The following is a 20,370-nucleotide window of genomic DNA, read 5'->3' as shown; positions in this document are numbered from 1 at the left end:
GGCAAAAAGCAATTCAATTTAATATTATTGTAGATTATCATTTTTCATAGGCCACTTGAAACTATAGTTGAACAAAACAAAGTAAAAATTGATGTCACGGACATTGAAAAATTTGAAGATTTTATTACAAGCAGATAAATACTCAGCCAAGGTTTACTTCTTCGCTAACAGATCAGATCAAAACAACATAGCATGAGACTGTCTTTGGATTACATTTTTGGCAGCACAGTAGATTCGGATTGTACGCCAGAGTCCACCTGCAAAGTTTGTCAAAAAGTACATTATAGGCATGAGTCCTATTATATTACAACTTAAGAAGGTTCAAACTGAAGAGGCAGAATATAATGGCAACATGTTGAAAAATATAGAAATACATGGCACATCAACATCTCTATGTTAGCCTTCCTGAAGTAAAACAGGACTGCCTTGTGTCTTCCAAGAAATTCATCTTTTACTGTGATCTCATCAACCGGCAATAGACATTTCATGGGGATTCTAGTAATTGATATCTGATAGCTGATATACATGAGTATGAAAGAAATATGGCATGTAAGACAACTTGCAGGAAACATACCTCAAGGTATCTTGTTAACAAAGTGGAGGTACTGAAATTAAAACCCACAACAGGCTTCCCTTGTGTGCGAGAAATGTTCAGTTGCTTCCTAACTTGAGTGGCGAGTGACTGAAATTTCAATTGGCAAAACACATAAGTTGCATCGAAAGTAGAAGAAAAATATGGAGGGGGAATAAGAATTCTTTCTGACTCAACGCAAAGTCCACAGAAATGAACCAAACTTAAAGGTAGACTGCATCCAACTATAGATATGAAAAATGAATTTTCAAGGAGAAAAGTCTTTTCAAGATACCTTGCCCAACTCCACACCCCATTGGTCGAAAGAGTTAATCCCCCATATGAAGCCTTCAACTGCAATTCTGTGCTCATATATGGCTAGCAGCTGAAAAAAATGATGTGATAATAGAGCAATTAGCAAGTATAACAGATCACTGAGACATGCAAATCTAAGTCTTATCATCAATGCAGGGATATAAAATTATAAACACCCAGTACCCAAGCAGGCTACAGAAGATCGCAATAAAGAACAGCGACCATTTTGTTTTGATATGAGCAAATAATTTTTCAAGAATACTAGGATCATGGCACAAGAACAAATGTCTCATGATACTTTTATCACAAATTAATCTTCTGAAAATAAATTATTTACTGCTACCATTCCAGACAAATGACTAATCTGTCTTTCAGTTACCGGTATTCAAAAAGTGTACCTAACTGAGAATAAAGTTTGCTAACAATTCCTTCTTGCTGTTCACAGAATCTTCCTGGGAATATATAATATTACCCCCAAGTTTGCTGAGTGCTTAAAAAAGAATACAGTTGTAACATTTTCCTTGTCGAATGAAAATAAATATCTACAGACTCAATATGTGCTCTGTCACTGGTGCGACATGTCATAATATGATGTATGCAAAATCTAGTCCTTAACGTTGGGCAACTAAGTCAAGAAGCAATATAACAAGATTAAAGCTCGGGACAAACAACATAAAATGTATAGCAAGATTTGCAATTCCCATGCAGAAAAATTAACATGGTTCAGATGAAAAAATATGCAACAAATGGCCGCTATTTGCCCCGTAAGACGTTTAGAGACAACTACCACACATAAGAACAAGTTCTTCCAAGTTAATTGCTAATGCATCACTAGACTTGCATGAACTACCATGAGTGCAGACAATCTAATGCAGATGGTAAGTGTCAAATAATATGCACAACCTGCAGCCAAAATCAAACATGGCGGTGTTCTAACACATTCAAATCATGATAGCAAAGCATATGTATACAACACGATATGGCAAAGTTTCCAGCATCGTGTAGTCAATTGACATGTACTGCAGGGAAACACTTGGATATGATCATACGAACGAAGGTTAATTATATACCTCTCATGTATCGTAAGTATCATGAATTTTCAGGTTGCTCTCTTGGTGCAACAGTAAGGTTGCTCCATTGTGATATGGGTCTCCAAATGTAAGGCAAGGCTTCATACAACTAACCCCCACCCCACTACCAGACTCCGCATTGGTGGGAGCCTCGTGCACTGAAACACCTTTCTTTACCTTGTTTCTCCTATTTTCAAAAGTTGCATCCTAGAACGATAAATATAAATGATGACGAGAAAGGACACTGATGAAATCTAAAAGAGGTGCACAGATCTAGGTTGTAGGGAAGCAAAAAAGGAATGGAGATGACTATCATGACATAACAACAGGGGCTGGATTGAATGAATGATAAAAAAACAAGTCATAAATTCAACAAACGCCTACATTGTTAGACTACCAGCCAATGGACAGTTTCTAAGGACAAAGCTAGTTGAGCATCATTAAAAGAACATATATAATAACAAAACAAGCAACCATGTCATAAAGTATGGCTTCCAGTATGAAAGATCTAATGTAAGTGAGTTTTAGTACAGCATGAATTTTTCCCTTGCTTCCATCCTATCAAAATCAGGGAGAGAGACAAAAAATGCCAAAATAATCAAACATTCTTTTGAGGATAACTAAATTGTTTCAAAAATGAAAACTATGCAGGGAATGCATCAAAATTTCCTACTAGGGCATGCTTTAAGCAAAATAAGCTTTACATAAACTTGTTCTTAAGCAGGTACATGGTCATAATCGAAAGGAGTGCTAAAGATTTCGCACACCATCAACAAGAAAGGTGTCCATCAAGACTGCACATACCTGTCCAATGTTGTAAGCACTTAATGAGGGTAGTAGTAGACTCAGTGATGGACGATTGCCAGAAAAAGTCTGAAGATCACAGAAGAATTTACAGTAAGAAATAAGGTCAAAACATAGAACACAACTACTTAGGATTGAAGAAAATAAGACATCACCTTGTGAAGAATAAGGTGGTTGGGGACCTTCTCACCAAGCAACTGTTCTCGAGTCTGGAACATCATCTGGTCTTAGTTACGGGATCAACCTAAGCACAACCAGCTTTAAAAAATGCATAATCAGCAGGACTTACCTTCCCATAAGCAAGAGCATCTGGCTGTGCAAAAAAGTTCGACATCAGCTCATCATGGTTACTCACTGCTTCCCCTGCAAGATAGGAGAAATGGAATGGCATGAGCTAACAAGTTGCAAAGCAACATCCAACAAAACAGCACTGGAGAGCAGATTAGTTACTGGGAATGGTAATTTTTTAGGGAAAAACTGATTCTTTAGATTAGGTACCTTTCAAGTAAATAGGCTGCTGACTTTTTACAACACCGATGAAATCGCAAGGAATAACCCTTCCCTGGATGGTTTTAAAAGAAATACTTGAAAGATCAATTTTCAAAGTAAAGTATCATAACAATTTTGGACAAACTGCAAGAAAAAATGTCATATAGTGCAGCATTTTTCATTCATAAAAATCTTAAGTTATAATACTAGGTTACATCTCCAAACTTGACTTAAAAAATTGAAGAATAATCAGTATATTTCGGATGGGATGGAGTAACGGGTTGACTGGGAGAAGTTATATGAGTTTAAGCAAGCAAGATGATGATTGCTATATGCAAGATAAGAAAAGACTGAGAAGTAAAAGGCTGTTAACCAGTGGATTTAAGCCGGGAATAGGTTGCGTCTGCTTAAAATTCAACGTACGACTATCAAGAAATAATGAAATTAAGGATACAAATTCTACGCATTTGCATTTTATATCCCAATTGTTTTGTAAACTCAACAATCTTGGGCAGCAATACTTATATGGAAAAGAACCAGATCTAGCCTTGTTTTGATCTCAGTACTTCCAAAATGTTTCCACGCATATTCTTCCTCAGGTATATATAAGACTATGACAAGAAGAATAGGAGCACAAAATGAAGGTGACAAACTACAAAATTTATAGCAGTAAAAGAACCTCCCCTCCCCCATCACCACAACCAATCCCCTTTAGTTCAGTTAGAGACAAAGGCCCCCGCACTCTCTAAAACCAACAACATAACAGAGAGAATTCCCAATGTGGGATAAATGCTAGGTCCAATTCTAATTGCTACTTTGAAAGCAGTGAAGGTAGCACCACATGTAGAAGTAGAGGCAACCCCCCACCTATGCAGGCATCATTCCTTCTAGTTCGTATGGTCCCTAGAAGCAGCTTCCTCACCATTTCGCCTAGTTATAGAGCCAATGATAGGGGGTAACGGTGTCCACATAGGTGTACAGAAGAAAAGGTAATAAAACCTTCACTAGTTTCCCCTTGCTAAGAGGTAAAGTCTCCCCTATGATTGTTAGTGTGATTTCTGATGCAATGGGGCACGGAGATTATAACAGGAAATAACTCTGTTATTCATCGTAGATGATCTTGTATAGATGTATAAGTAATTCATGAGTTAAGGAATTAATTCAAGTCTTTGGTAAATCGAGAAGGCCAAGTAGAAAAGCAAGGTTGATTAGAGTCATCAGTTTTTAGACAAAAAGAAATATTAAGAAACATCGGTGCCCTATTTCCAGTGAGATTCTTATTATAGAGGAGTAAATCAGAGTTTGGAGCTCCATCTTGAAAAATCTAATATTTGATTCAGTGGGACATCACATCCTCCCTACATAAAATATCTAATCCTTCCTGGTATCTAACCCTATCAATATGGAACCAAAACATGCTGGGAGACACATAACAGCATCTAAGATACCCACTTTCTCATTTTCTCAGCTACAGGTTTCTAATTATCTTGCTCTGATCTTTTACCAATGAGCTCTTCAGTTTCTAGTGGATGAAATGAGACAAGAAAAGAAGAGTCTTCAGTTTCAAGTCACATCAATAGAATTAGAGAATTTTGATAGGAAGAACTTATCATGGTGAGAAGATTTGTGATGCAAATTGAATTCAAAAATTTGATGGTTGCAAGGATCGTTCATAGTGATGGAGGTTGTACTAGACATACTTTGTATAAGACACTACTAAGTGCACACCTCTCATTGCTAAGTCACAATGTTAACACTCAAATGCGAATCACTGACAGAAAATCATGAATGCAAAGGGAAAGCATCTAAATCAGTGAATCATTTTTCAACATTAATAGCATTATACATGTTATAAATGTCATAGGATTCATATTTTTTTTATTTTATTTGCAGTTGGACTGACTCCCTATATGTGTTTCTAAGACTTTTTGGATATAAGAAAATTGAGCTTTTAGTTTAACTCCACAGAATAACAACTTCGTTTGTGGTTGTTACTTGTTACAAAAAATGAAGATTAGGGAAGTGGATTTTTCTTCTAATGGGACAAAGTTCGCGGTACCGATGGTACCGACGTACCGGTCGGCTCCGGTAACGGTACGGTACAGGTGCCGAACCGAGCCGAACCGATACCGTACCGATGGAGCACATTCGGCCTGGTTTCGACCCCATAGTCGTTTTTTTTTTTTTGGAGTTCTTTCACTTTTGGATATTTTTTTGATGTTTTTATGTTTAGGTTTAAGGTTAAAAGTAGATGATGCAACTTATTACTTCCAAATGATTCAAATAATGAGATGAAGAACATAAAATATTTTCAAATTAAGATACAATCAATTACATACATTTAAAGCACTCTCGAATATCTAAAATCGGGTTGAGTGGCACTTTGAAAAGTGCCCCAGTATGGCACTTTTGAAAGTGCCAGCCTCTGGCCAGCGCTGTGGCATTTTCAAAGTGCCACAGCGCTGGCACTATTTTTCAGAAGCGAACCGGTGCGAACCGGTGCGAACCGGCTCGGTTCGCACCGGTTCGAGCTCATACCGGTGCGAACCGAGCCGGTTCACACATGTACCGGTGCGAACCGAGCCGGTTCGCACCGGTACGAGGCTCAAACCAAACGGTTCCGACCCATATTGGGTCGAAACCGTTTTATACCCCTGTACCGGACCGGTGCGGCTCGGTACCGGTCCGGTACGGGCTGAACCGACCGGTACAGGTCGGTTCAGCAGACCTTGTAATGGGACCTCCTTTTCAGCATGATTAGCAATTTATATGATTGGATGTACTTAAAAGATCCAATACCTAGCTGCTAAATCCAATAGGACCATGTTTTTCAGTGATCTAGGATGCAAGGATAGGCCATCAAATAAAATCCATTTTAATCTTTTTCTCTGAAATGTTTTTCTTCTTGTTCTTGCATCTTCAATAAAAAATTATGCTTGTTTGCTTCTCATCTTTCTCCCATTAAGAACAATAAGTTAATGTTTTTTGCCCTTTCTCGTCTTACCTCACCTAGACGGAAATAAGTGGAGGGATCTAACAGGATTCGTAGATTCCTGTTTCATAAACAGAACTTATTTTTTTCTTTCTTTCTTTTTGGCTTGAACTTCAGTTTCAAATGCATTACAAGTTAAACAGGAATTAATCTCCCACATGTTTGCAACAAGATTCTAATAAAGGATCACCACTGGGATACCATCAGAACATTATGCAGTTCTACTTAGCAAACTAATGCAAACTAATGAAAACAAGTGAACCGCTTTAGTTAACATCAGTGATGCTCTCATGGGGGCATTACGAACCAGCTTGGAGTCATCAACCAACAAAGTTGCATGCTGAAAAATCCAAGGTCAAATACTTTAGGCAATGCGATGCTGAAAAAAAATGGAGCCTAAGAAGAGCACACCAAAAACAACTTTACAACATCTCTCTGTTTCTCATGTTTTGTGAAAAAAAAAATGATGATTTCCAAATTTTATCTCCCAAAGCTTCCAAAGTCCATGTTCGTTCCATTCTCAACTTTTCAATTCTGTTTCTACCATATTAAGATAAAACTGTGAAGGAGGCTTAACAGGAACCTTTAAGATTTGAAATTCCAAGATGATTGTCAAATTTTTAATTTAAAAGACTGTAACTTGGTAGCATCATATGTTTCATATGATCCAGTCTAAAGAATTAATATGAATGAATGAATATTATCAACACTCTAGTTTTTGGGTAACATATGAGAAGTTAGGTAATTTTCAAAAGAATGGAAAATCAAACCTCCAGAAACAATGACTGATAATACTCAAGAGAACCAAACATTAGACTTATATTTCCTGGACTTTAACCATCCTGCCAACACCACTACAGACCATGCATGGAAGACGAGCGTAATGATATACAAGGTAAACAGAACTCTATGGTAAGCAAGATAATATAACATCCATGATAAAAAAAAGGTTTGGAGTTCAGCAAAACAGTTGACAAATTTAAAAAATTGCCAAATTCTAATCAAATATGTCAAGGAGCATAATTACCTGATGGATCAGCTGGTAGAAGCTGTGCTGACCATTTGTTCCAGGTTCTCCAAAATCTATTTCACCAGCCTCAAAGGGAAGGGGAATACCATCAATGGATACACCTTTTCCATTGCTCTCCATGCTAACCTTTAATATATAATTACTTCACTTCAGGAATTATAATCAAACAGGAGAAAAAGATCTTGATCTTCAAGTTAAATTGAAAACAAAATTTAAATACCTGTTGTATATGTGGAGCAAATTTCTCGAGTGCCTGAGAGTACGGCAATATGGCCTGAATGGAGATGAGAGGAGTCATTTGTTAGAGGAAACTGCTCCTATTTTTCAAATTAAACATAAAGATAGTGTTCAACAGTTCAAACTTCAAATGACAACAGCAAATGTAACATATTACATACTCTCGCAGGATATCCCAAGAAAGAAACATTCCATACACTCAACAAACCTAGGAGTACCTGGTGAAGTGCAAAGAATGAATCTGTTAGTAAAACGTGCTATTTAAAGATGGCATGGACCTTAACAGATAATAAAACTTACAGGCATGTTCTTTTCAAATGAAGTTGAATAGAAATGGTTGTCGATGCTAGAAGCTCCATTCAGAAATCTTCAATAAGAAAAAGAGAAAAAAAATCATGACTTCATTAAGGGACCAAAATGTAAAAACCAAAGATTGTGAGGTTATTTATCTTAACAGGTAAGCTGTGTTTGAACCCATGACCTCAAGACTGCAAATACATCATCAAATAAAATGTGCTTTTAGCTCCAAGGTCAATTAGCTTTCAAGATGGGGAAGAGACAATAGAGAGAGAAGAGAGAGACAGAGAGATAGGATGTAGGGTTTCCATCCTTCTGGACTTCGGTGGAGATACAAGCCACGGGTACATTGTACAAATGAAAGATAATCTGAACTAGCCTATTTGGCTCGAACTTAGAAAGAAAAGGTGGGGTCCTTTTAGCTCCATAATTTTTAAAGATCTATTGAAGGAAACTTCACACATAACTTTTAATACCAAGTAGATTCAAAGTTGATGGTCATCCATCTGCTTGGTGAGAAGAAAAGGTTCTCAATATTGCTTCCATTCTATATCATCAGAGGAAGACATCATAATTCATTTTGCTACATAAGCTGGAAGATCTACAAAATACCTCAAATTTCAGAACACACAAAGATGTACCAGATTTATCATAAGAAGTAGACGAATCAATAGATCCATTATTTGGTTTTAGAACACATGCATCTGATTGAAACAGCATGTGCTAAACTTTACATCCATCATAAGCAAAACCAAGTCTCAGGAAGTTAGTTCCAAGTCTAAAGTGTGATGATTTATGTGACAAAAAATTGGTTCATATGTTTCTTTTCTGAATATCTGAGTTTCTTTAACTTTTGTAGATGTCCTTAGATGAACTGTATAACTTTTTTGTTCTCCACTTGATATCTCACCATAAATGTGTGACAAATCTCAGTGCTCCTTTATCCATGTTTAGAGACAGGTTTTGCTCTGTGATAGTTATCATAAAGATGCACGGAACAACATAGATTTGTACTGTGTTTTAGTTGTTACTATTGAACTTTGTGCTTTTTTTCTCATGCATCTATACAATCTAAATTTTTATTTGTTTCTTCCAATTTTTTGTTCTCTTAAACTGGAAGTTCCCCATGCTAAGATCTTCTCAATGAGACATTTAGATTTTGTTCAGACTAATTGCACTGCAGCAGGAAATTTTTTTCGTTTGCACAAATCAGAAAAAGATATTCACACATTTAAATTTACTGCATCGTTGTCTCATAATTTTTCTATCTATGGTGGTCCAGGACAGAAAAAATATTTATAGTCCATAGTAGATAATTTGGCAAAGCATTTTATAGAACTTCTGGCTTTTGAACTTGTTTTCCCCTAAAGATGATTAGTTTTGTTGGTAAAGCTATTCACCAAGGACAGATGTCTGGTTAGAAAACATACAAAAATAAATTGATTCAGTTTTTGGCAAGAAACGGAATTCTGGGCTATAAAATTTGCAAGAACATAAAAACAACATTTGGTACAAAAGATATTTCCTATGGATTTATGGGTGACTCCTATTCACAAAATCTCCTTATATTTATCAACAGTTATTTTACTTTCTACAACTTACAAATGATTCCAGGTAGATTTTGTTCTTCATTATTTGCAGCGACCCTGTTCTCATAATAAAATATGTGCATCATCTGAAATAATCACGAGCCCAACCACAGCTTATCTAAAAGAAGTGATGGTTATATACTGCATTTGAGCTACTAATCCAGATAATTATATCAAGAAACATATATAAGCATGAGTCACCATACTTCTGGACAATTGGAAAACCATATTGGAGAGATAAAGGCAGCACGCCAACAGCACTGCACACTGGATTAATATGTCATTATCAATAAAGAGATGTGAAATAGACCAGAAGTTTCAATAGGCAGACCAAAAACATAAGAATAATTACCACTATAGCGACCACCAACCCAGTCCCAAAATGCAAAAGCATTAGCAGGGTCAATCCCAAACTCCTTTACAAGCTGTCAGTTAAAAAGTTTTAACCAAAGTGTCAGTGAACACAGTACGAAAAGATACTGAAGCTTTAATATTGGTTCCCATCCGCACTTTGTGCACTGATTTTCAAAACATAAATAAATAGTAATGTTCTGAATGCAGATAATCTTATTCGAGGAATGGAGATCGGTTGATACAGGTAAGGCAGACAAGTTGAAAAAGAAATAATCTGACATTAGTTTAAGGCACTGATATCAGAAATAAATTAGTAAATAAACAATTATGTGCTCTGCTCACTCACACATGCACAGAAATGTAAAGACAAAAAATACGGACAGAATCCACGGTGAAGTACTAAATATTTCAAAGCAATCAACAACTTCCTTTGGGTTCTCAGTTCTCACAAACAACATCAGTGTTTACATGAGCATATGTTTAAGGCTTGAAGCAGAGTCCTTGTCCAAACTTACATGTAGCAGGAGAAGGAATCTAACACCATAACCCTACTTATGACGTACAAATGTTATTGAAGTACCCAACAATTTCTTATAGTACATATGCAAACAACTAAAATCCAAATTAGCACAACTCCAAATAAATGGGACCGGATCTTAAAATTAAACTTACTATTATTTTGTTATCATCAGGACCTAACATAATTAACTAACCACCCTTGCAATTGAGGGAGAGCTTCAAAACATGCTTACCTACCAACTTGAAGAGGTTACCTTTGACAGTTTAAACTAATATAAATCCAAACACAAATTCTATCCATGTCATCCTAATTATTCTCTTTCCCTATTGATTCCTTGATGCAAATTCATGACCCTCTTCTTACCTAGGCCTTTGCTCATCCCCATGCTATTTCAATCAGCTAACTATGCCATCTTTAAATGTGTAGTTCCTGTAATCCTGTGCTTCCTCCAATATAGTCATTTTCAGCCTTGGCATTCCACCTCACAACTGATCTTTTTGTTTCTCATCATAGCTAAACAAGCTTTTAAGATACCAACTACTTAAAAATCATGTGCTAAGCACATGCTCACTTAGAAGCAGATACTGACCCTCATGTTCTTAAAATTCCAACTTCCAATGTAAAACATCATGTGGGACATGATGTCATCTACAAGGCATTGCATATGCCTTGAACAACCTTTTAAACCGAATGAGAATAAGAATGTTTGCCCTTTGAAATTTTTTTCCTTTTGGAAGTTGTTTTTCATCTTCGTTAATTAACTTTTATTACATCAATTATCCCCAACTGATAATGATTAGTTTGACCAATTTGCATTCTTGTGTTGCATAGGTCATGAGATTTCCTATGGATTTGATGTGAAATCACACATATCTTGAATAAAAGCACAAAAATCCACAATCAATTTTTACCAAGAGGCATGTACAAGTAATTTAAGGGAAAAGAATCGGGGATTTTTTTTTTTGGGGGGGGGGGGGGGGGGGCATGTTGTGTGTCTATGAATGGTTTTAATTGTCCTAATGGCATTATTATGGTCAATGGACCGACTGTGGTAATCCTAAGGTCCACCTCTTAGCATAGGGAGAAAATTCAAGCCTGACCCATGCTTAGGGGTGGCAATCGGGTTGGGTTGGGTCAGATACAGGTCGGATCGGATGCAAAACGAATCAAAAATTCATCAACCCGAATCCGACCTATTTATTAATCATGTCAAAATTTCATATCTAAATCCAACTTGTTTATAAAATAGATAACCCGATGCAACCCACATAGCCCATTTATTAAACAGGTCAAGCCAGGTTAAACGGGTTAAATGGGTTTAACGGATTAAACGGATTTAAACAGATTAAGCGGGTCGGATTAAACAGGTCAGAAATAGGTTAAGTAGGTTTAAACAGGTTAAATAGGTTTTAAACAGATTAAATGGGTCGGGTTATGATCCGACCCAATAATTAAACAGGTCAAAAGGGGTTAAACAGGTCAAAAGTCTAACCCTAAACCCAACCCATTTAATAAACAAGTTTAGATGGGTTAACCCGTTTATGACCCAAATCTGTCTATGTCAAATCCAAACTTGCTTGAAGCGGATTGTTTGTGGGTCGGGTTGACGAGTCGAGTCATAAATTGCCACCCCTACCCATGCTTTCAAACATCAGAAATAAAATCCATCCTAAGAAGGACCAACTGGAAAGTTGTTCAATCACCCTGGCCCATTTACACCCCTATTAGCATGTTATTGGATAGTATTCAGTAACACCATCTATACTTCCTTGTCTTGAACCAAACCAAATATTTTTAAACTCAATTTTATTTTTACCAACATAATATTATTGCTCAATCAAGTTCAAGATGACCTAATTATGCCGACACCACTATCACAATAATATTCTATTAACAGAAAAAAAAACTTTCAAGAATTAAAACCTCCAATTATTGAAATCAAACATGAAGGAAGATAATGACATGGCATGACATAAATAGTTGCTTCACTAACTGAAAATTTTCTGTGGTGAAGCTAAAATGATTGAAAATAAGTACCGGAAGATTTGTGCTGACAGCCACCATATGCTTTGCAACTGCCTGAGGCCTGAAACCAGTCAGAACAAAATAAGTATACATGTAAATAAAACAAAAGGCGAAAGAACAATCTCCATGAATGATTTCGTTGTTGAGCTGTGCTAACCCAAGAGCAGCTTGAATCCATTCCTTCAATGTTCGAGCATTCAACATAGTTTCAGCTGTTGTAAAAGTCTTTGAAACCACCACAACTGCATTCGTCAGAAGAAGAACCAGAAGTAAAGAGGATAAGGTAAGATATATAAGTAGCATCGAAAGAATATAAAAAATAATTCAAAAAAGTAGTAGTTACCTAAGGTTGTTTCAGGATTTAACCCAGTGATGTTACGAGCAACATCAATTGGATCTACATTTGCAAGACTGGCAAAAAAAAAAAAAACAAGAAAAAGCTTATTAGATGTAGGACATGATAAATATTCAGCTAATGCACTTTATCAAAGAACTTATATCCTGTGAAGACTTTGAACCGTGCAGGATATAAAGGATCTTTAAAATTTTCAGCCTAGCTAGCTAAGGATATCAATAGCATAAGCAGGTAATAAGATGATAAATGAAATTTAAGCTCCTAAAGTGTCAACATCTCAAAGTTTATTGCATGTTTCCTAAGACAAGAAGTTAGTATTCCAATTTGTTTTCCAAGCACAAAATCAACATCTCAAAGTTCATTGCATAAGCCTATCTTATTTTGTCTATCAGGGCTCCAGCTAATGATTTCCTTAACACGAGTAGTTGTTGCTAAGGCAACATCAGCAATCTATGCAAGCACTTTCAAAATCTCAACTTCTGTTCTCTGTCTAGATTTCTTCAGTCACATGTCCTCTCTTTCACTCCTATAAAGTTCTGCTATTAAGACACCTTCTGGGCTTCATTGCAAATGACCATCTTAGCTCTTAGTCACTAAAGAGGTGGCATGTTAATTCCATGAATCACAAGAAATGATTTCAAATGAAGACCTGGTCCATGCTCACCAGGTAGTTTCAATAATAAGTAACCAAGCTCCATGGCTTCAGTCTGTCAACATGGTCATTAACCAAAATCTCATTTTATTCTACTCCCCATGAAAGTCGCTGTTGTGTTTAAATTCCACAAAAATTTCATCCTAGGAGATTTCACTGCAAAAGTCATGCTGTTAACCAACAATTTTTAATTGACAATAATGAACGCAAGATTAAAAAAAAAACCTACATCTGCATAATTGGGAAAAACCTGCATCAAGTCCTCATCCATCAAAATCTCATCCTGAAGAATTACTCAAATTAATTTTTGTTCAATCATAATAGCCTAAAGCTGCTTCAAGTATGAAGCACTGATCTAAGACAACCCATCACATATGAACATGGAGTAATGCATCCATACAGCAAGCATTATTTTTCAAGAAAATCATCTTTAGCTTTATCACCATTTATAACACCAAGTTTTCTAATAACCTTAACCATCAATCAGCTCAAAACATCTACAAGCCATGGAAACTGAAAGAAGGAAAGGTCATCACCTTGCTTTAAAAAATGGAAATGTTTTTATTCCATAAAGAAACTATCAAGAACACCCTTAATCAAGGTCAGCGGAACCGGTACTGGGCACCGTACCAGTTCTCTGGTGGCATGAGTCGGTACGGGCCGTGTCGGGCCGATACCGACGGAGGAGAGAGCACGCAGACCATGAGAGAGAGAAAGAGAGAGAGAGGGAGAGGAAGGGAGCTCTGCGGAGGGTGGTGGACGCCGGCAGAGGCCGCGGGAGGTGAGGTCGCACCCCCTCTCCCTCTCCCTCCCTCCCTTGCTCGCTCTCTCTTTCCTTTTGCTTTTTCGACTCTGACAACGAGTTTCGTTTCCATTGCCGAAACCATATCGGTGAACCACCGATATGGCTCAGAACAGCCGAAACTGTCCGGTTCGGGACGGTTCCGCCGACCCTGCCTTTAATCAACATATATGAATGATACAATTTCTCAAATTTTCTTCCAAAAGCAAGTCTTATCAAGTACTCTTAGAAAAAACTAACATTCCACCTATTACCATTTTCCTCGTCCATCGAGATGGGAGAACAAGCTTGCCGCTGGGTTGGATAATTGCGCAAGTGTGACACCAGTTTGTCATTAGAATTAAGAGGAGAAAGTGCCGCGGTTCGAGTGCCTTGAACCTTCAAGGACTTTTAATTACTCGAATGCTACCAAAATTACTGATAAACTAAAGAATAACAAAGAAGAATTGAAAATACTAAAGATAAAAATCCATTCATTATGATGTTCGGAGGATGCCTTTTCTATTGTTACAACTTAATACTTATAAGTGGCTCCTCTTAACTAGAAAGATGGGCGCCACAATTCATTTTGGACACTTGTCCTTACAATTATCTACCATATAGACCACTATTACCATACATGGTAGATAGTGCCGCCCTCCTCTCGTATCATAGGTAGTAGAAAGATGGATACCATTACTCATTTTAGACAATTGTTCTTGTTATTGTGTGCCACATGGGCCACTATTGCCATATATGAAAGATAGTGTTACCCCTCCTCTCATGTCATAAGTAATGGGGACATGGATACCACTACTTTTTTGGACCATTGTCCTTAACTTCTTCTTATTATGTATATAGACCACTACTGCCATGCATAATAAGTAGTGCAACCATTCCTCCCACATCATGATTAATGGCAACTATTGGCTAGCCACCATCCTTGGATTGGCTCCATTAAGGCTTGATCATAAGCTGATAACTCTCACCTCCCTAGGTCTACACCCTAGTTACTTGGTATGCATCCTCGGTGTATCGGCCTGCATCTTTGGTGTATTGACCTATACCGTTGGTGTTTCGACCTGCCCCCTTAGTGTACGGCCAACATCCTTGGTGTTTTTGACTTTTTTTTATACTTGTCTAAGGTTGGCATCCTTCTAGTAATACTCGGCCTACTAATTGTGTATTTTTGCCTGCTAGCTGAGTACTTCAGCCTACTGACCAAATACACCTTGGCCTACTAGCCATGTATTTCGGCCTACTAGCCATATGTTTCGACCTGCTAGCCAAGTACTTCAGCTTGCTAATTAAGTACAACTTAGCCTACTAGTCGGGTATCTTATCCTACTGGCCGAATACTTCAACCTATCATGTATTTGATCAAAGACTAATATCATTTTAGAACCTCTTATTCAGCCTGCAAATGATGCCCCTTTTGAAGACCTACTAGTACTCGATCTATAATAGATGGCCTTCCAAGGTTTGTTGTCCATCGGCCTTCGTATCATAACTAGCGGTATGGATATGATGTAAATAATACTCTCCACATCCCATTAGCCGATGGTTCGAAAGATGATTGGATATATCTAGCACCACATCCGTCGGCCTAGTTTTGGACTTGGTAGTCATCCAACTTGGCCGATTTAAAGGAAAAGCTAACCAATATCAACAATCACTTGCTTCACTTACTAAGGAGGTTAATAGGTTTACCTCTTTGGAAAGGTGAACATGAGTGGCTTGCATGGAGAATCTAATGGAGGCAAGACATAAATTTGAGTAGGAGGTAGAAACCATGGAGAATCTGGTGAAGGAAGATCCATCACCATGCTTGCCCACCAACCCATAAATTTGGAGGATATGGCTGATTAGATGAAGGTGGTTGATGCCTCCTAGCTCATGGATTTTGGAGAATATGTCCCGCTTGTGAGATGAAACATTACTCTGCAACCATATTTTGAGGTGCTAAATTGGCAATTGGAACAATGACTTGTCCCATGACTGTGACTCCTATATTAACATTTTTTCTCCTTAACCAAGGATCTGCTCGTCCAAAATCCAATATGGGTTCTAAAGTTGGCATGTTGCTAACCGAAGAGTGGGTAAGTATTCGATTGGGCTGACTTCGTACACTCACATTCTTCAACAGGTCATCCTCTCGATCGATCTGAAATTACCCCCCACTCCAAGGATTAAGAGGACAAACTAGAACTTGGGGAGGATGTAACCATTGAGGCACTTGCCCCACAAGCAAAAAATATTTAAGATGGCACCCAGGCAGTGGGGTAAAAGGTTGCCCCCAGCATTCGTAAAAGGAAAAAAGCGCCTTGGCAAGGAGAAGCAACTATTGCCAAAAACGGCAAATACCCTTTGTTGAACAAGCTAAAAGCCTTAAATATCTAAATGCCCTCCTCATGGTCTACAACTACAAACACCACATTAAATATCTTATACCAAATTTATGAAGTTAAAGGGTCTTTTTAATATGGACAAACATGTACATAGGTTAAGCCTACAAGCTTTGACTTGAAGGTTGAAAAGTGGTAGCTTTTGGTTGCATGAATGAACCAAAGATGGGCATAAAACAGGTTTGCATAGGTAAGAAATTTTGTTAATTAAAGTAGAAGTTGGTTAAGACTTCATTACTAGATGCTAGAAGGGCACTGATGACAGCAAACTAGGGGAATACAAATAAGACAGAAAGATAATCCTATATCTGAGTATCAGACAATTTCTGATGAGGATTATATTAAACAAAGAATGTAGGAAACATTGGATCACCAAGAGTCGAGCCTGGTGGCTGGAGAAAAAACAAGATTGAAGCCTTAATCATAGCATCAAGCATACATTTTGCTTTATCAATCATGAAGTAAAATAGATCTACAAAATTTGCAAATAATTAATAGGTCCACTTACAATCGCAGCTGTCGTCCTTTTGCACTTTCTGCAGCCTCTGGATCTGAAAAATTTAAAGATCGCAAGAATTATATAAAAAGGGGAACTTATTTTGCAGACAGGATTGATTATTGGCTCCAATAATAAATTATGCACTGATTTTATGGGTTATGCTGAGATACCTGTCTGAAGGGCTGTATGTACGAATAGTGGGCCTAAAAAGCTGCCACCAATACCAATAGCCACAACATCTTTTAATACCTTTCCTGTTGCTCCAACCTGAGACATTCACCCAATCGCATCAGTGCTTCGGACAATAGACATGGAGTCTACAATACCTGGGCCTACTTCTTACCCATGAACCACTTCGGACCCTTTCTGAAAAGTCTTTGATTTTGTCTAAAACAGTCCAAACATCTGGCACCACATTTTTCCCATCACTGCAAATAACTTTATCCCTTGGGGCTCGCAAAGCTATATGCAGCACAGATCTATTCTCTGTACTGTTTATCTGAGAAATGTAGAAGGAGTTATATATTTCACTATTTTCTATTCAAACAAAATTTGCCCAAATTTAAAGCATAAAACAAACTGTTTTAGGAGAAGAGAAAGAAACAGTCTCAGGATTCATACATAACAATATAAGCTTCTTGCCTACACAATTTCGACAACCAAATGTCAATACTTGCACTATGTCAATGAATAAAATAGTCATGACAAATGCAAAATGCACAATGCGAAAGCATTTAGACTTAAAGAGTAACCTAGGAGCTCTTCCAAGAGTAATGTGACAATAATCACATAAGCCATATAGCAATATCCAGAAGGTCAACCTGAGAATATAAGATCAGGAAGTATATTTTCTTTTTAGGATAAAAAGGGGCAGGATCATTTCACATATACTTCATAGCACCAATCTAGAGGTTTACAAGGATATATAACAAAATCCTACAGAGTCATTTACTACAATCTGTGTGTCATTTACTACAATCTGTGTTCCGAAACTTTACGTACATGCTCTCCACCGTACATTTTGTCAATCTTTTGTTTAAGATGTGCTGCCTGCAAAACATAAGAGTGTTTAGAAAATTATCTCAGAATTCATAGCTAATACAAGTAAAGCAAATCACACCTCTGCCAGTTTGAATAGCTTTTCTATAGTGTCTTGACAAACGCGTTGCCGGGAATAGTCCAGAAGTATTCCATCAAACTCTCTATTAGGGGAAGGTGAACAAAAAAATCAAGAAAAATGTGGAGCGCTCTCAAAAAAAAAAAAAAAAAAAAGAACTTCAAGTAGTCATCATATAGTTCATCTATGGTGTTTTTCTATAAATAGATTCTTAAAATTTAGATGGCTAAATAATTCAGTAAGTAGCATACACCATCATTGACTTGCACCGCTCAACATCGGCCATCAAATCACGTAAATGTGTCTTTTCTATCTCCTTAACATGACCCTGCATACCACATAATACTGAATGAGTTCTCACCATTTGGGGGAAAAGAAAATGTTTATACAAGTTAGAATCATTAGTTGTAAGATGCAAAATGACACCTTCAAGTCCTTCCAGGGCTCTGTGTCACAAATAAGAGTGGTTGAAGCCATTGAAATCTGCAATATCACTAAGAATTTGTTATATGTTCGCACTACATAAGCAAAAATCAGTAAAAAACACAGAAGTTGGCCTGAGACCATGAATTTGTCCTAAAGTAGCATAGATGTATCAGTAAAGATCATCATTTGTTTTTTCAGGAGTATCATCTTAAGTTGAGAACAACATTTTATAAGCTAAATATTAGTGATGAGCACTATATGTCTCATACAAAGTAAGGTTTACTTTCAAAATCATCGAAACAGAAGCCGGTGATGAGCATTACAGAACCTCTGACGTGTGATTTGTTCACACAAAAGAGGCTGACAGCCTATGTCAGAGATGACTTGTCCCTTGGATGATAACTTGATAGTAAAACTGATTTCTATATGGAACTGGGATCCAATTAATTTAGTTCAGATAGAAATCAGTAGTATTACTAAGGCCAGAAATCAACAGGCTTTATCCACCACCAAAAAAAAAAAAGTTCTTAAATATATGGGCAACAATACGCCAATTATCAAAACAAAAAAGATGCTTTTTCACAAACACCTTATGAATGTATCAAAAGAAAACAAGAACTTGATGAAAACTTGTTGAATAAAGAGAGATTCTTTCAAAAAGAAACGCATTCGAAGTTTAGATTTTTCTAAAAACATGTGAAAAAACTAACCTGGTCGCTATTTTTCTGTGAATCATAAGCTTTCAAAAGAGAGAGAGAGAGAGAGAGAGAAAGCGATCAATCTTATAATCGAAATAAAGAACCAATAGTCCATGATTTATTCACCTCAAAGAGGCTGACAGCTAACTACTGTCACATATGACTTGTCCCTTGGATGATGACTTGATAGTAGAAACTGGTAAACTATTTGGGAACTGGGATGCAATAAATTTAGTCCAGATAGAAATCAGTAGCATCGTTACTAGGCCAAAAACAGGAGACTTTACCGACCAAAAAAAAGTCATCAAATATATGGGCAAGAATTCGCTAACTATAAAAAAGAAAAATGATGCTTTTCTTTTTAACCATCTTATGATTGTATCAAAAGAAAACAAGAACTTGATGAAACCTTGTCGAATAGAGACAGATTATTTCAAAAATAAATGCATTAGACGATTAAATTTTTCCAAGAACATGCGAAACATATCCCAGTAATCTTGAGCTTAAAAAAAAACGATCAATCTTATAATCGAATAACAAAAAAAAAACCAATAATCCATCTACTGAATCGTAAAACAATTCCACCCGAAAATCATCATCAGCGATCGGAGCCATTAGGGATCTTAACCCCGATCAAAAATCTAGGCTTTCTTTGCCGTCAACACCGTGAGATTGGACTACAAATCACTTCAAAAAATCAAACAATCGCTTAGCGCATAGGATTCTACCAAGAAGGAAAAAAATCGAGACGAAATCGAAGAAATTACCACTTCCTCCGGAAGCGGAAGGAAGATGAGATGAGATTTCTGGTTCGCACTTTAGAGATCAGTTGTTTTCGTTCTTTATAACCACACCCACGCCCATCGAATGCGAATATGGGATATTACATAGTTTACAACCACGCCCCTAGAATACAATATACCTCTGGCTCCTCGCTCCTGGGTTTCGGTCACCAGCGAGCCCTTCGTCGAGTCCGGTGGGTCGAGACTTTCTTGATGCCACGCGGCGAGATCTACCACGAGTTTTTCGCCATGGCAGCCCCGTGGAAGTGGTACGGGCGAAACTAGCCGTTCATCGCCCAGGTTGGCAAGGGCATCTTGAAGGGGAGATAACCTCCGATGAAATGATTGCACCTAATAATTTC

General features: G+C 37.3%; 1 protein-coding gene across 4 annotated transcripts; it reads right to left on the bottom strand.

Annotated features, from left to right (window-relative positions):
• LOC103702710 (Sugar isomerase (SIS) family protein) lies at positions 1-20,370 on the bottom strand. 4 transcript variants are annotated; one of them, XM_008785253.5, is made up of 24 exons: positions 20,149-20,370; positions 18,529-18,585; positions 18,354-18,430; positions 18,106-18,187; positions 17,988-18,035; positions 17,329-17,484; positions 17,156-17,252; positions 16,995-17,037; positions 12,637-12,704; positions 12,451-12,535; positions 12,306-12,354; positions 9,747-9,819; positions 9,601-9,661; positions 7,809-7,875; positions 7,670-7,726; positions 7,492-7,545; positions 7,269-7,397; positions 3,259-3,322; positions 3,050-3,123; positions 2,916-2,969; positions 2,761-2,829; positions 867-956; positions 575-682; positions 1-257 (listed from the first exon to the last, which is right to left on the bottom strand). In XM_008785253.5, the coding sequence occupies exons 2-24, from the start codon at positions 18,577-18,579 to the stop codon at positions 210-212; spliced, it is 1,704 nt and encodes a 567-aa protein (XP_008783475.2). In that variant the 5' UTR covers positions 18,580-18,585; positions 20,149-20,370; the 3' UTR covers positions 1-209. The 4 variants fall into 4 exon arrangements, with proteins under 4 accessions (XP_008783475.2, XP_008783474.2, XP_088573113.1 ...); XM_008785252.5 differs by having other exon boundaries at positions 19,994-20,306; XM_088716987.1 differs by lacking the exon at positions 20,149-20,370 and adding an exon at positions 19,353-20,003.

Source organism: Phoenix dactylifera, chromosome 1, assembly GCF_051530095.1.
Source record: "Phoenix dactylifera cultivar Ajwa chromosome 1, Ajwa_hap1_PhDact_Kaust_v1.1, whole genome shotgun sequence".
NCBI lineage: Eukaryota > Viridiplantae > Streptophyta > Magnoliopsida > Arecales > Arecaceae > Phoenix > Phoenix dactylifera.
Note: the sequence above shows the minus strand (reverse complement) of the source record. Positions and strands in the feature narration are given on the sequence as shown.

Excerpts from the sequence above, each read along its gene's own strand:
- LOC103702710 (XM_008785253.5), bottom strand. The coding sequence starts at position 18,579 with ATGGCTTCAACCACTCTTATTTGTGACACAGAGCCCTGGAAGGACTTG. Across the intron at positions 17,038-17,155 it reads ACATACAGCCCTTCAGACAG|ATCCAGAGGCTGCAGAAAGT; the intron begins GTATCTCAGCAT and ends TAAATTTTTCAG. Across the intron at positions 3,323-7,268 it reads TCTACCAGCTGATCCATCAG|GGAAGGGTTATTCCTTGCGA; the intron begins GTAATTATGCTC and ends AAAACCATCCAG.